At 40.9% G+C, this 17,044-nt stretch overlaps 1 protein-coding gene across 3 annotated transcripts in view; it reads right to left on the bottom strand.

The window, feature by feature from the left end:
• Positions 1–17,044, bottom strand: part of LOC114160728 (anoctamin-4) — a 48,801-nt gene that overhangs the window by 26,126 nt on the left and 5,631 nt on the right. For 2 of the 3 annotated variants that reach the window (XM_028043472.1, XM_028043471.1), the window contains exon 3: positions 8,400–8,624. In XM_028043472.1, coding sequence (XP_027899273.1) covers positions 8,400–8,624 — 225 coding nt within the window. Of the gene's footprint in view, positions 1–2,261; positions 2,958–8,399; positions 8,625–17,044 lie in introns of those variants that run through there. The other variant, XM_028043473.1, reaches the window with a different exon arrangement.

The following is a 17,044-nucleotide window of genomic DNA, read 5'->3' as shown; positions in this document are numbered from 1 at the left end:
AGCATTTCTCAAGCTAACAGAGGCTTTTAGAGTCTAAGATGTGGCTCTTGGGATACGTCCAACTGGCATACTGTACCTTGTAAGTAGAAGAATAGATTTGTATTTGACATGGCAAATACATTCTGTCTGAAGACTAAATTCTAAGATAAATCTACACCAATAAGCCACAAGACAACCTTTAGAGGCTTGGAGTCCTCCTGACACATCGGTGTGGGCTGTGGTATCTGTCTCCAGTATGTTAGCAGCAGACACAACAGACTCTGAACAGCAGGACGTTGCAAAGTGGCATCTCCATGGATCAGATTTCTTTACCTCAGTAGCCATATCCAGGAATTTGGAAGGCTAGCCAACGTCCAAAAGCTCAAGTACTCAGTGTTCTCAGTGACAAGGTGAAATATCTGGCTGAAAGATGCTGTAACCTATAGGGAACAATGTTTCCATGACAGTGGACGCACGGTATGCTAGATGGAGAGGGGTCAAAGTAGCCTCCCAACAGATGGAAGAACCTATAGTTTCTCAACAGAACTTTACCAGAAGCCTCATACCGCCTCCATTGGCTTGCCTTCTTCAAACAACGCATACACCATCAGGCCATAATATACAAGAGAATTTATAAGAAAACTTGCTTCATCAGATCAGTCTCTTGCTCAATCATGTTACCAGTTCACTGTTGCTAATTCCTTAGGATGTTTCTGATAGACACTGACCACTCCAAACCAAAACTTTAGTTTTCGAGACACTAGGATCAAGAAATAGTCAAAGTGTATGATATTTTATGGTGCTTTTCCAGTTTTGAGGCCGTGCCAGTGTTTCTGCCCTCTCAGGCAATATAAGGTATTAATACTCATAAACATTCCTGTGTGGGAGTTAGGCAGCTCAAGACGCCTCATTAATGCTACATCAAACACAATTTATCTTTTGTTTCAGTTTAAAATGATATTGCACAGATTTATTTTTATTTACAGATCCCTCATGTCTTGTTCCACTTTAAGACAGTGGTCCTGCCTAAATATTAGTGAGGAAAATAGGGATGAACAGTCCAAATATTCAATAAAGACAAAAATATCCACCCAAATAAATAAAAAATTAAGTGTAATAAAGAGGAAATATACTATGCATTTTAAAAACTTTACAAGAAGGAGGTAAAGTAGGCATAGAAGGTCAAGAAAAGAGCTGAACTCTATTGGAAACATCAGTGAGTGGTTTCAATTCCATTTCACGCTGCATGTTTAGAGGAATAGTTGCACTGCACAACACCCCAAACACAACATACCAACAGTGTGTTTGGAGGAGGGAAAATTATGGCATGAGGGTACTAGCAAATATTAGTATAGAATTCCATAAGTTACAAAACAAATGGACAGACTCACTAAAACATGATGGGAATATGGATTTTTATGAAGAGACCAGCTGACCAACCGTGCTGGAACTCCGCTTGGTTGCTAGGTGATGGGCTAGGTGAGGGGCGGTGCCTGTTGATTTGTGTCTGTTGATTTGATTTGTTGATTTGTGACATTACATTCTTGAGTTTTTTGAAAGGGCACATTTTTCAGACACCAAAAAACATTGACATATTGTCCAAAAAAACCCCATCTTTTTGAGTTTTTAAAGCATTTTGGCTGTTTTTAGAAGCAACGGAAACCCAAATGGAAGTACAAGAAAGTGCAAATTATGAACTTTGAGTAATATGTCCCCTTTATGTATAACATTAAACAAAACACAAAAAAGAAGATATGTGTTGCATTTTTATTCAAAGAACTGTATATTTTTGGAGAAAATGGTTGTATCCGTTCTACGGCCGCTTTTAGATCTTCTATGTCACAGAGGAGAACAGGAGACGATGGTGTGCGTGTGTGGTTCGCAGATCAGTGTCAGGAAAACCGTTCCCTCCATCTGGATGCGCCCATCATCGTCCTTGGATGTGTCTTTCCCATCAGGGAATGATGGAGTTTCCATCGCCGCACATCCAGCAGGACGCTCACTCACACTCTCCGGCGTCAATGACACGACCTTTCTGAGTGTGTTCAGAGCAATGCATCATGCATGATGGAGAAGTGTATGGAAAAAAAAAAAAAAGAGTTCACCGCCACAGCGACTGAAGGTCATATATGCTTGCATGGTCACGGGGGAGCCGAGTGTGAGGAATGAGCCGGGGGTACAGGTGAGTGAGAGGAGGAGGACATGGCAACGCATGAAGGAGAGCACTGCAGCACTCTGAAGAACAAGCTGCCTTCGCTTCAAGACAACTTGATAACACTCACCGTGTGGAGGTGGGCAGAGACAGAGGCAGCTTCACCCCTCAGAGCGGAGGAGAGAGGGGACAGCGGGGCTGGGGACGGAATGGGGGGGGTTCCCAGCTGAGCTGAAGCAAATGTCAAAACACCCAGAAGGACTCCTCCACATACAAACATGCAAACACGCACGCTTGCACGCACACTCGGTCAGCCCGCGTTTTCCCTCCAGCGCCAACGAACGGCCTCGCAGAGGGACACAAACAAACAAACACGGCGTCCCACGAGGGAAAGCAGCATCTCCCCTCGGCCCCACACACTTTTTACCCCATCACCGTAGCGACCAAGTCAACATCCCAGACACGCAGGGACGCATGCACGCGCTCTGGACTGGAGAGGCTGGCATTCAAAAGATCCTCAAAGAAAGGAGAAGGAACGCGCAAGCATGAGCAGGATGTTTACAGTGTCAGGGAGAGAGAGGAGGAGATGGAGCAAGGGGGTGTGTGCGCGAGCGTGTGTGTGTGTGTGTGTGTGGCGCTCATCGGCTTCTTCAACGCCAGCCAATCAGACGTCAGGCTTGCTCTGACAACGGGCCAATCGGAAGAGAGTGCTGGCAGTGTTGCGGCAGCACAGCACAATGACAGTTGGCACCGATTACAGTGTCAGCAGGTAGCTTCCATGGAGCCTCAAGGGCACACATCGCCACGGAAACTAGGGGCCGGGTCAACGTTAAAAATGTTAATAAAAATTAAAAGATGAGATAATGTTATTGCCGTATTACTGCTGATTTCTTCTTTTTTCCTATCAGCCCCCATCATATTACATAAATGTACATCATATATAAGGAGTTTTCGTTATTGCCAGATCTGTAGTTGTTATGAAGCATTAATGTTTGGACTTTTAGCTTCCGTTATTTTCTGTCTTGATCATTTCTTTATAGTTTCCCTATATTTTTGCCATTTTTGTTAATTCCTTGTGTCAGTCCAATGAGTCCCATTATTTGTGTTCTGGATTTGTTTCCTTACATTAGTATTTCTGTTTACTGTTTTATCAGTTTCAGGTTTCTTTCCCTCTTCTGATTCTTTTAGCTTTGATTATTTTCCACCTCACTATCAGCTTGCCTGCTCCATTCCCCAGCTGCATCCACTCACCTGTAATTAGCTTCTCTGTCATTTCCACTCCCGTCTCAGTATATTTAAGCTTTCCAGTTACATTGTTCTTCACTTCCATTACTATGCACCACACTGCCTGCATTCTAGTCGTTGCTCCAGTTTTTGTGTCTCCTGTTAGTTTTTACTGTCAGTTGTTTTGATTATTTTCATTATACTTCCTGCTCTACAAATTCCTCTGCACCTGGGTCTCCCTTATGCCTCATTAGGACAGGATTATCACAAAATCCCTAATGTACGACCTGCCATAGACATCAAGTAGACTAGACACTCAAAAAGCAATAACACAGTTACCTACCAAAGTAACTTTGTAGCCTTCGAAGGTAATTCTGCCCTAACCCCGACTCTACGTAATGGAATCTCAAAAATAATTTAGGTCATTACTTTGAGAGTAATTCAGGGTGCATCAAGGATTGATCAAGGAGGTCTCAAAGAACCCAAAGCAACTTCTAAAGCCCTGTAGAGTTAAGGTAAAGTGGCTTCCATATCCATATCCCTAGCAGGATATATAACTGGGCTGTGCTTCTCTGGACTCTCCTGGCACTTTTCCAACAACCTGTTACGGGTCTGATCCAGTACTCCGCTGCTGAACTCCTCCGGCTGCGGTCTCATCTACCTGCACCCCCTCCTGCTTCACTGCTCATCTTGGATGCAACCCCCTTACCACGCCGGAAATACATCCACCGCGGGTCTCGTTGGAACACCCAAGAGGACATCTCGAAACCCATAAAACCCATCTGGTCTACCTCTCGTCGTCTCCGGCGTGCTCCCAACAGGGTTGTTGACCGCAGTGTGCTAGCTTGCTAAAACCCCATCCATGCACCACATCACTCCTATCTTGCAAAGACTTCATTGGCTGTCTACCAAGTTCCGCATAGAATACAAAATTCTTCTGTATACTTTTAAGGCTCTTTACAATATTTCCCCACTATATCTTTCTGTTGGGTAAATTGTATTATTAGTATTATCAAATATTTGTTGTATCATGTAGCCTTGTAGTTACATTTAGATAATGTTAAATTATATGCTTTTACTCTTTTCCTTCTATTTTAAGTGATGTTTCTGTGTGTTAAATAAGTTTGATTCTTTCCTAAAGGCCTCCTTTGTGAGAGAGAGGTGTCAGCTATTCTTAGCATTTGTTACCCTGCAGGAATCTCTGGGAGATAGAGGTGTTAGTAGTTCCCAGCTGAGTTTTATAGTCCTGCAAAGAACTCTGCTTTGTTCTTCGTTGCTTTGAAGCTATACAACGTGTCCCATTCGACGCCGTGCCTGGAGCAAGGATTTAGATTGTAGATAACATGTGTTTAGTTAGTGATTATCATTTAGCGCTGCAACTATGTGAATTGTTTTCCCCTCCACCATTTTAGAGTTGCAGCGCCCCGTGTGGCAGGGTTCCTAAAATCAATAAAACAGAGGAGCGGGAGATGTGTTTTTCAGAGCGGTAGGAGATTTGTAACTGAAGGCACATCTCTGTCCGTTCTCCTCGCGAGAAACAAAGAATCTAACTCTCTTGTCTTTCCTGTGTTTGTTTAAATTGTCTCTAATAGGTATTTGGACCTGACACTTTCCAATCTTATTCATATTGCCACTCCCTCTCGTTCCCTCAGATCATCCTCCTCCATCCATTTGTCTGTCCCCTCTGTCCATCTCACTACCATGGGGAGCAGAGCTTTCAGTCGCTCTGCTCCCCAACTCTGGAACCCATTACCACCTCACCTTAGAAACATAAAGTCATTCCCTAAATTTAAAACCGAACTTAAAACACACCTTTTTAGATCTGCCTTTTCAATATGACACAATTGGTTTGCTTGATTTTTATATAGATTTTTTACATAGATTTATATATAGATTCCATATAGATACATTGTTGTGTATTTATTCTATCTATTTTTAATTGCTACATTTTATTGTTTCTGTTACTCTTGCTCTTTGTACGGTGTCCTTGAGTGCCAGAAAGGCGCCTTTGAAATAAAATGTATTATTATATCTTTTAATGATGAAAATACAGTCCATCAACGGGCAGCACGGCCGAGCGGAAGCCAGGGCTCGACGCCGGTAGCAACCGTTAAAACGACTGGACAACACAAAGTACTGAACGCACATTAGACGAGGACCCGACGAAGAACAGACACACAAGTGACACTAAATCAGTGCTTCTCAATTCCGGTCCTCAGGCCCCCCTGCCCTGCATGTTTTAGGTGTTTCCTTGCTGCCACACACCTGGATTGAATCTATGAGTGATTAACAGGCTTCTGCAGTACTTAATGGCTGCAGAACAGGTAATGCAATCATTTGGATCAGCTGTTCTGAGATAGGGGTACATCTAAAACATGCAGAGCAGGGGGGCCTGAGGACTGGAATTGAGAAGCACTGCACTAAATACACTGAGGGTAATCAGGGAACAAGAAACACCTGGGAACTAATCAAGGGGAGACAGGACAACACGGAGACACAGATACACAGGAAACTCAAAATAAACACACAGCAAAACACAGATCACGACAATAGGACGCTGACAAAGATCTCTGGCATATTACAAATCAAAATAAGGAACAGCAAGAAGATCTAGCCTGACGTCTGCGTGGTCGTTTGTCAATTTCAGGGAGATGTCTTTGATCTTCTTTGCAGATGTTGCATCCAGGTAACATTGGTCTTTGTCGAGATTGGCGAAGATGGGGGAAATCATCTCTTGGGACGGATCTTTTTTTATTGGTCCGGTCTTCTCCAGCCGGAGAAGTTTGCTTTTTAGAAAGATTTGGGAAATCTTTCCCCAGGAGCGCAGTCTCTACGTGGCTATTATCTTGTAAAGCATTCTTTCTGAAAGTAGGAGGCATCTTTCCAGGCGGAAATACATGATAACTCTCACTGGAGCCAGATAAGGAGAAGTCCTGATTATGAAAATTAGATGAATCAGAGGAATCGGAGGAGTTAGAGGAATCAGAGGAATCGGAGGAGTTAGAGGAATTGGAGGAGTTAGAGGAATTGGAGGAAATGGAGGAATCGTTCCCTCCTACAATATCCTCTTCAAGGACATCAAGGACATTATCATCTGCTATCATCTCACAGCTGATGTCCTCAGGCAGGGAAGTTTGCTGCTCTCTAGTTGGAGAAGAATCAAAAATATCACACTCGGAGACGATACTGCTCTCGTCCTGAGAGCTAAGCGAGCAAACTTCCCCAGCCGGGGAAGGGTTGAAAAGAAACTTATCAAAATCATCATACTCCGTGCATTCGTCCCGATAGCTGCTCGTTTCAAAAGTGATTCCCGGAAGCAGTTTGTTACAAACTTTCCTCACTCCTGTCGTGATCAAATATCCGGCCCCAAAAGTCAGGGGGGAAAACATGCTAGCCAAAACTCCTTCCATCCTAAAAATCGTTGAAAATCACTGTTCTCAGAGTCAAAGAGTTGCTTGTAGAATACCTGATGCTTTGAGATGCAAGCATTCATAAACTCAGATGTTCTTTGATCTATGACATAGATCTATGTCATAGAAGTCGTCATAGCTACAATGAGCTCACTGTAGTTCTGGGAGAATGTCTTGTTTCTGATCGTTGCTATGGAAACGGTCAGATCAATTTCTGCATGACTCAAACTATTAACCCTTTGCAACTGCGTCACTTAATCATTTGAGGCGAATGATTAATCATGACGGACGTCGGAAGTTTATATTTCAGGAGGCTGGGGATTAAAACAGGGATTTTGATAGTTAAATATTAAGTTTAGATTGACAATAGTATATTAAAACCATTAATTTAAGTAGGTTTTTTATCATTCTATCAGGCTTAAACGTTTGAATCATACTTGACTTAAAAATATCTTACAAGTAAAATTAAATGTAACTTACAGGCATTTGCTGATGCTGTTGTTGTAAAATGTGACAAGAAACTTTGCCTGCTTAGAGAAGAGCTACAAAGAAATAATTTTGGTTTAATCATTTTACATGTTAGCATAAGTAAAGAATAAAGAATGAGCCCAAAGAAATGATGCTGCGGCTCCATATTTGATGGGTTGTAAACAACCCTCTCCAACACATTTGTTCTGTACGCTGCGGAAATGCAAACATTGGACACAATACTAGAAAATCCCTGAAGAAATTGAACCGGGGCCTGCCAAAGTGTGCCCGTCGGTTTGGACCCAGCGTTCTGATGCTAAAAATTAGAATCAATGCTAAAGAAAGCTGCAATAGTATGAGGAGAATCACAAGAATGTTGACTAACATGGACTTGCACCATTCAGTATGATAAAGTAAGTGTATCAGCTAAAATTAGCAAAAATGCTAATGTTAGCGTGATTGCTATCAGTGGCATGTGGGGCATCACTAGGATGTTTTCTATAATTGACTTCCTCCATTCAGTATACTAGACATGGCTAATAAGTCAGGAGAATAGCTAATAGCTTATTTAAGCTAAAAGGCTAATGCTAATGAACTGCTTTGCTCTGCCGCATTCCAGTTGACAGAAGAAAAATAAATAACTATATAAATAAATAAATAAAGAGACGTTCTATTGGGTGTAGAATAATAGGTGCCTGCCATGCAATGCATGGAGGCAGTGACTGACTAGCGTCGTAAGTCAGTCACTGCTCTTCTAATGCATTGCTATGGGCAGGCCCCAATAAATGATTGATAAACAATTGCCCAGAACTTGGCTCCTTCCATTTTTCTCTAATCTGAAAACCAAATGTTAAGATAGTGAAGGTATATAAATTTTTTTGTCCAGTTTTTGTGTTTCTCATTGGTTTAAGCATTCTGAATGTAGGCAGAAGTCTTAGTCTTGGTTTTATGTAAACATAGCAACGTCTCCTACATGTTTGCTGTGTTTCCTACATGGATTGTGTCAAACCTTGATTGGGAGTTTTTAGAACTTTGAACAAAGTTCTGGTCTTCCATAAAGACCAGATCTCTCAAGTGTACAGCCTGTCAGCTAAGGTAGAGACGGCGGTTTTGGACTCAACTAGACCGGATTTTAGGCATCTCATCCACCACGCCGTCTAACCTACTTGTGCTGCTGTCGCACAGCGTCTCCTGACTGGCGCTGCAGGTGGGCAGCGGGTTGACGGAGAGCGACGCCGGGCAGGACATCGGCTCCGCATGCTCGCCGATGGGTGGGGCAGCCGAAGCCTCGGAGCGAACGCCATCCGGACTGTGGAGATTCCGGCTGCTCGATTGGACGGGACTCTTCCAATGGGAAAAGCCAATCGCCACCTGACCCCCGAGGTCAAACCCTGTCAAAAAACAACAGCAAACAAACAAACAAAAAAACAATCAGCACGCAGAATGAGAACGTCCGTGAAGAGAGTTTCAGTAAAACAACACTGCCATCTAGTGATGTCAGAAAGTAACGTGCACATCTGAGCCTTGTCTTTTCTGCTTCAATGTCAAGTTACACACTCCAAAGCAAAAATGAAGAAGTAAGACAATTTTTTCTAAGTACAGATATGTGGAAATAATTATTTTAACAGCATTCCGAATGACTAATCATTAACAGCAGATGGTCAAGTGCTGGTTCATCAGAGTGAAAGGCTGGAAGCCTCTGCCAGCCAGCCTTTTTATCTGCTGCCCTCCCCGCTTTGTGAAGACGTGCAGACTGCTGATCCAGCTCGGCTCGCCTCCGGCCTTCGATTTCCCCTCTGCAGGCTTTTCCTTCACTTTTACAAGGTCTCTAAGAGCGGTGACCTGGAGCAGCTGGGCTTTCTGCTGCCAGCCACTTCAGATCCGTCTTTTAGAGGGTCCAACATGAACCTCTCGTCCTTTTATGACAGCGAAAAACACAAGCAGACAGCCGAAAGAATATTTTAGCAATACAGAACAATAAAGTGGCCATCCAGGGTAGTTGCCCATTAGACTGAATGCAACAGTGTACTATTGTATTTACTGTGCATTTACCCGTTTTATGCAGGAGGAAAGGAGATGCACAAAAATTCACTCTAAACAAGAAACGCTGACAAGACACTTTCTTAGCTATAAACTTCCGGTTTTATTTCCAGAATTATTTATCTTTGCTAAATGGTACTATGATTTGTGACTACTTTATTTAAACTCAAAAGTTTTCACACAAAACAATTACTGTGCCTCTAAACATTTTCAGAACGACCATATTTTGGTTTTGAAATAAATTAGCTAGTTACTGCTCCATTTTGAGTCATATATATATATATAAAGAATGCATATTATACCCCTTAAAGACGCAGTACATAACTTTTACAAAAATATGTGTTCTTCATAACTGTCACCATGTCATGACAGTATGGGATAAGACAGTTAATCCATGAAAAAAAAAATCTAACTCCTCCACCTACTCCCAGAGCTACTATCAAGGTCTGCTAACTACCTGTCAAAAACAATCAGAGCCAGGAGGAGGGTCTTAGCGCTGTCAATCATCCTCCTGTACAATGCTCAATGTGTTAATGGTGGAAAAACAACATATTGTTACAGAAAAACTGTGTATTCACCGACATCAGTGGCTATGCTAACTAGTATTAGCATTTGTGCCAGGCTATGTTCTGGTGAACCAGTTGTAGTTTGGTTTACAGTCCAACAATGTAAATGACACCAGCAAGTTAGTAACAAACAGGCTTAAGGACAACAAAGCCAATTGCTATCCTTAAGCAATTCTATGAAGGAAATGTATGCAAACTTCTTAATTTAAATCAAAATATTCTTACTGTGTCCATATTTTAACCCATTTTCTGAATATGGGTCATTCTGGTCATCCTAAGAGACCAACAACAGCCTAAGTTTATCATGATTTCATTTCTGATTGTGACAAAAAGATGTTATGTGTCTTTTCATCCATCCCATGACAGATGTAGTTGTTTTGAGTAACATGAGAATAATAATCTTGTTGTCTTGGTAACTTATCTCTAAGGACACAGTTCCTTCTATTACACTGAATCTGCACTATATTGTGCATCATCGATGTTCTACAGCAGCTCTGAAAGGACAAACCAAACACCGGATCCAACGACGCTGTTTAATGCTTTTTTTTTAAACAGACTCCACAATTTTCCCTTCAAGTTTAGACATCGCAATGCGGAGTTAACGGGAGCAATTTCCAACTGCTTCTTTATCCCTGGAAAACTTGGACATAAAGAAAAGTTGAACCTTTTAGATGGTTTTGTAGGAGCACTTTGGAGATGAAAATATGTCCTCAGGTTTTTATCTTGCTTTGTTTCTGTACAATTTTCTAAAAGTGCTGTATTAAATATAAAATTGTTTAGAATTTTGGATTAGCACTGCACAAAGATGACAGATGAGAACTACATTTAATACCACAATAATATTTTGTGGCATCATTGTTATAGCAACAGTACCACAAAATATCGTGATAGAGTTCACATCGCCCACTCCTACTCGTAACCCTTAATGCTAAGCATTACTAGTATATTTCTAACCTTAATCAAAACTTAATTCACACTTTACCTCTAAAGCTGACCCCTGACCCTAAACAAGGGGGTCCACTGTATAATGTTCAGGCTTTGGTCCCCATAAGGCCCATCGGTCTTCAGGAGGTCGGTAAATGTGATAGCAATGGTCTTTAGAAGAATAGCTAAACAAGTACACACACACACACACCGTGGTGTTTTTGTTTCTTGTGGGGATTTTACATTGACTTCCACTAATTCTTTTAAATGAATGGGGTAATCATAGGGTTAGGGTAATCCTTACACCAACCCTAACCATCACATACCTAACCCCTAGCCCAAAAACAACATGGGGACCAGGATTTGTCCCTACAAGAAGCAGTGGTCCCCACAACCCCACATTGTTGACAGAAATAGATCCCCACGAGGATATAAAAACCTGGTTCACACACACACACACACACACACACATAGGGTGTATATGTGTGCTTATGTAAAACAGAAATCCCAGCAGATTTTGGAACAACTACACACTTCCTAATCAATAGAGGAGTGGGATGCCTGGTAGTCCCTGAGCCTCTCAGATCACAACTTGGCTCTACGTTTACCACAGAGATTTATTCCAAGGACAGACATGAGAACCCAGCGGTTCTCAAAGGTCTACACAGCCCCTCTGAACATGATAAATCACTTTTAATGACCCGCACAGTACAATCTGAACAATTCAAGTGAAAAACAATCAGGCGGATAGAAGGATTCTTAACAACGGTGTATTATGGACAATGTAGATATATAAAATAGGAGTAAATTTCCACGCAAAAACTCGGAAATTTTGAGATTAATCTCAGATATTTGCTAAAAAAAAAAACTCAGAAATTTTTAAGTTAATCTCAGACATTTTCTAGAAAACACAGGGAAATTTCTAAAGACCACAAGAAAAAAATAAATGCTAGAAAAAATCCTGAAATTTCCCAGCGTTTTCTAGAAAATTTCTGAGCTTAATTTCAATATTTCAGGTTTTGTGGGTCAGATTTACTATTCTTCTGTCTACAATAGCACTAATATGCCACCATGGAATTTGTGGTGATACGCCATGTGCAATAATGCAGTTGTTTGCACATCCTTGGATTGTTGAAGCATCTTTTGAGTGAATCACATCACTTCATCTGTGTGTGTTTTGTTGACTTGGCTTGTTTGGATTGTAGAAGTTCTCATTCTGGTAGTGTATCAGGTAACCCCACAGTCCTAATCTCTATTGAACAAAGAAAAAAGAGCAAAGATCTGTCTTTCGAGATATTCCAACCTCGTGAAAGGTAATAGAAGACTAAGTGCCGTCCAGTCGGGGCAAATAGAGGTTATGAGAAGTACTAACATCAGGGCTGATTTCATTTAAAAAGGTATTTCATGGTATGAGATTTTTTTTTCCACCAAACATAATACAGCTAATCAAATGACGATAGATTTGAACTTATTTTTTGCATCATATGTTGATGCAATAAAAGCTGGATTTATTTCAAGCCTTTTTCCAAATCATCCTGCCAGAGGTGCCAATAAATTCAGTGAGTTAAAAATAGCACAAGAAAACCTTTTGTTTTCTGCTTACTCTGCAGTTCTAGAGTTCAAAATGTACAGATAAAAGGGCGATTTTCATCCACAGCTCGTATTACTGCCCTCTGTGGACAGGAGAGGCAAGGAGCAGGGATGGCTGGATAAATGATACCCTGGCCTCAGATGTACAGCTGGATCAGTTACTGATGCAGAGTCTGAGGTTCTGCTGTTCTATGGACGGCTTACCATTTAGTAAAACATGTTAGTTGTCATTATGTGTGAAAATGTAGTTGAGTTCAGATTGAACCAGCTAGCTTTAAACTATGGAACATTCTGCAATCTGATTCGAGTGTCTACAGGTCTGGACAAGTATCCATCCATCCATCCATCCATCCACCATCCAACTATCAATCAGCCCATCTATCCTCCATCTATTGTTTATCCATCCATCCATCCATTTAGTCATCAAGCCATCCATCCAACCAGATATCCGTTTAGCCATTAATTCATCCATCCATTGCGAATTAATGTCTTTTCCTATTCTATAATCATACTGCAGTCTTAAAATGTTACAAACTATCCAAAAATTATTGTGAACTCTGAAAAACTAAAACTGGAGAAGCACGTGATTCCGACACAGACAACCCTTTGGTTTCAGTCCAGCTTCGAAGCAGCTGGTGGTGCATTCGCCGCAACACTGTAAAAGGGAAGTTTCAAAGTCTGAAACGTAATTATTACCGTTTTCTATTTTACCAAACACTCTCTCCCATAGAACAGTTGCAACAATGTGCCTTGAGCATTCTGCAACGTAACTGGAAAACGGCCATTGATTCAGTTAAGATCAGATTTTTCAATGTCACTAATGAGCAGTGTGAGCCGCTGATTCGAAAGAAAAAAAAAAAAAGCACCATAGTCACTGGAAACAGCAGTGAGGAAGGAGGCACGCGCGGCTGTAACCTACACCTGGCACGTATCCCAACGACCTCCAAAACTTGCAAAGCGTGGACGTGGTGTGTTCTAAGCAATATCTGTGTTGCAGTAGGAAACAAAAAAAAAAAAAAAGAAAAAGAAAAAGTGCCCTCCTGGCTCTAAGAGGACAGCGAGGCCCAGATACGTTCCTCACATCCTCAGAGCCTAACGTAGCAAACACAGCAAACACAGGTGCAGGTATGTGGGGCGCCCAGAAACTGGGCTGGAGAGGACTGCTGAGGGGAACGTCTGCAGATCAATATGATATTAAGGTCTGACGCATAAAAAAAGCCCCTCAAAAACACAAAAATTTCTCTTCACTAAATTACTCTTTAGTGAAGTGCTTTGCATAATTATTTCTATCACTTTTTTCATGAGTTGCATTTATATTCAGAGCCAAAAGTATGGAGAAAAAAAAAAGATAAAGTACAAATAACATTTTCAAGTGAATTTTTGAAATATCACCCTTAATAATAATAATAATAATAATAATAGTAAATCATGTCCTAAAGAGTTTTCAAAGTGCAAAAGAATTCCATCTTGATTCGTCAAGCTAACATGAACTTCTTAAATATGAACTTGGAAATAAATTCCACGGAACATCTCACAATAGTTTTTGCAAAAATTAAAAATATAAAAATAAAAGCAAATGTTGCCGTTTTACCGTTTCACACATGCTTTCAAGAGACATCGTGAAACAGGAAGTTCAATTTTAAGAGGGCACAGAGGGATTGGTCAGAATTCAGCAGAGTCGCACTGATTGGTCAGAGAAGAACTTTTTAAAAATTTTTATCAGACAGGTTTTCTCTCGTTTAAAATAGAGACCTGTTTTGATAACACAAACAAAGCAAAATTACAAACAGCAACAAATTTGACTCAAGTAAACTAATAAAATATGAGCTAAAACAATGTGTTTAAGTCATTGGTCAGATTTGCGGAACAGCAGCGATGAGTGAATTCACATTAATGGTTGGCATCTCAACTTCCTGGAGTGAATGATTAATTTTTAACACACCTCTGAGGCCTTCGCAGAGTTATAAACTTATTAAACATGGAATGATTGGAGCATGTTCACCAGTAAAGTGAAAGGAAGTAGCCGCCCTGGAATTCGTCGGGGCAAAAGTGACGCTGGCTTTACAGAGACAGAATGTGATTCGTTGAAGTTTTTTCTCTTTCTTTTTCCTTTTTGCAACAAAGAAAAACATCAGACAAAAATCCACTTGCAATCCGCACAGAAATCCACATAGTAAAGTTGACAAAGATCAGTCTAAACTGAAGTCCGTTTGAGTGTAAAGTGCTGCCAACATGTCAGCAGCGTAATGTAAATCATTTTTATATATCGCCCTTCACCAAATCTTTGCCCAAAGGGGAACACTGACTCTGAGTTGCTGGACTGCAGTAAATCCCAACGACAATAAAGAACCCGCAGGATTAGGATCGATTAGAACTTTTAAGAACCTACAGTGATGCTGACTGGTTCTTTTCTTTAAGACAAAAGCAGCGGCGTTTAAATAACAGCCGGCTCTTTTTGATGTCAGAGAGCAGGCTGTAGAGCGTTGTCTTTGAAAAACCCAATAGAGTGTAGCTCAACGCTCCAAAGCTGTCAGTCATTAGGCTTTAAAGAAGAAGAGAGGAGGAAGATACCATGCAAACTGCTAGATGGAAACTGTTTTCTTAATTTGATGGAACCACATTTTCTCATGTGGTTCCAGTAGTAGCTATGGACCTTACCAAGCTCCGCCCACAACCGACCCACGTGACCGCAAGTCTCACAAACAAAGCCTCGCTGTGCGTTGTTTCTATGTAAACATGACTGGATTAGTGCATCATTTCTACCGGATTTTCACAATATATCAGCTACTACATTGGACAGAGGAACTAACAATTTCATGTCATCAACTGGGAGGAGGTTACTGGTTTCTCAGTCACAAGCTGGTTGCAAACTTGAGGCCAGCAGGTGTCAGTCAGTTATGGTAGATCTGAACTTTGACCTCAATATGAGAAGCTACAGACTGACAGGAGGAACCAAAGAGCTCTGTAAAGGTAAAGGCAAATCTTCTGAAGTTGGGATATAATTCATTTAATTTCACATAATTATCGCGGTAGAAGCCATTTGTTTGTTAAAATTTTATGAAATATATTTTTGTTCCATTTGATGTTTGTTGTGAATGACGTGGCGGGCCTTGCATTTCACACCGAGGCCTTCAGTAGTGCTCCGTCTGAATCAATCCAACCCTCAATAACTATTTTATGGCTATAAAACGTCTACAGTTGCGACACACATAAAAAAGCATCAAAAATAACCTGATAAAATTACAATATTATTTTGGAATATAGCAACATTTTACTCACCAAAAATTCTGATTATTTGTACATAAAATCCATCCTCCTTTCTTTCCTCAAGAAGATTTCAATTACTCTGTTGTGCAGATTATCTGTGCGTTTCAGTTCCATGAAGAAGTCATTTTCTATCGCCATCAAAGCTAATGCTGAAAGTCGAGCCTGCCCGGTCCTATTTCTGGCATAAGTTTTAGTTAGTAGACTGAAAATGGCGGACAAATCCTTTTCCCGGTTGTGACAGGCTCGCTAGCTTCGGAGTTACCCGACCTTGCTTAACAATGTCCAGCTTTTCTTGAAAAGTCCGTCTTGAAAATGGCTTTGACAGTAAATCTCCAACCAAATCCATTTCTTCTCCTCCTTCACCCATTGTGGGTTGAAAAACCAGCTATTAAATCAACACAACAATATCTTTGCTTGCGCAGCTCGCTACAGATGCGGTTTGCTAGCTCTGGCTAGTACACTCTTTGACTATCCAATCAGAGCGTGTGAATACGCTGACGTTTCCGTACGCCTGCTAGAGGGCCTTGGTGTCGCCAACTCAAAATCTGATTGGTTGAAGCAACAGTTTGATCGACATTTATTTTATGCTACAGATTATGTTATTAATCAGCGCTTCCCTGAACACAGCGATGGTTGATTGACCAGCTGTACTTGGTGCTATCGTGGCTAACACGAGTAACAGTTTAGTCCAAAGCCTTTTCTGCTAAAATAAAATCTTTAGTGTATGTCAGATACAGACACATTGCATATTGATCTGTTTAGCTAACGTAAGACTGTGTAGCAGACAGGCTTCAAGGTGTAGAAGTTGTATCAGTTCTGCCATTATGCTGCACTTAGCTAACGGGAAGCTAAGTGTGTTTGTCAGACGGCCTCGCACGTGACCACGTAGAATGGGCATCAGCCAATGAAAAGCGGCCCCTGTGGTAAGGTCCATAGTGGTTGACTGTGAGAAAATGGCGGAAGTACATACAGAGCCAACAGTGCTGTAGACAAGAATACTCCATAGAGATTTCTCCTGCTTTGTTCTTTTATCAAATTTTGTTGTTTCCGAACTAATTAGAAAAAAATTAAAACGCAATTTCAAAAAGTAGTTTTTTTAAACTATTTTTTTATTTATTTTTCTAAAGGGAGAAAGAAAAAAAAATCTATTCCAATAAATCTGGGCCCATTGTTAAACCTATGGGGACAGGAAATCAGTTTCCCTATTTTCTTTCTTTTCTAGAAAAATTCTCTGATTATTCTGGAACTTTTTCTCTAGCATTTTTTCAGCTTTTCAAACTCAGGAATTTCCACGTTTTTGTAGAAAATTTCTTAGGTTAACCAAAACATTTCTGAGATGTTTGGCAAAAATGTACTCTTTTCTTTCATATAATGGTCCTAATACGCCGACACATGGTCATAAGAGGGTTAAACTTTTAGGAGCA

Source organism: Xiphophorus couchianus, chromosome 17 (assembly GCF_001444195.1).
Source record: "Xiphophorus couchianus chromosome 17, X_couchianus-1.0, whole genome shotgun sequence".
NCBI classification, from domain to species: Eukaryota; Metazoa; Chordata; class Actinopteri; order Cyprinodontiformes; family Poeciliidae; genus Xiphophorus; species Xiphophorus couchianus.
This window is presented reverse-complemented; position numbering and strand designations above follow the sequence as displayed.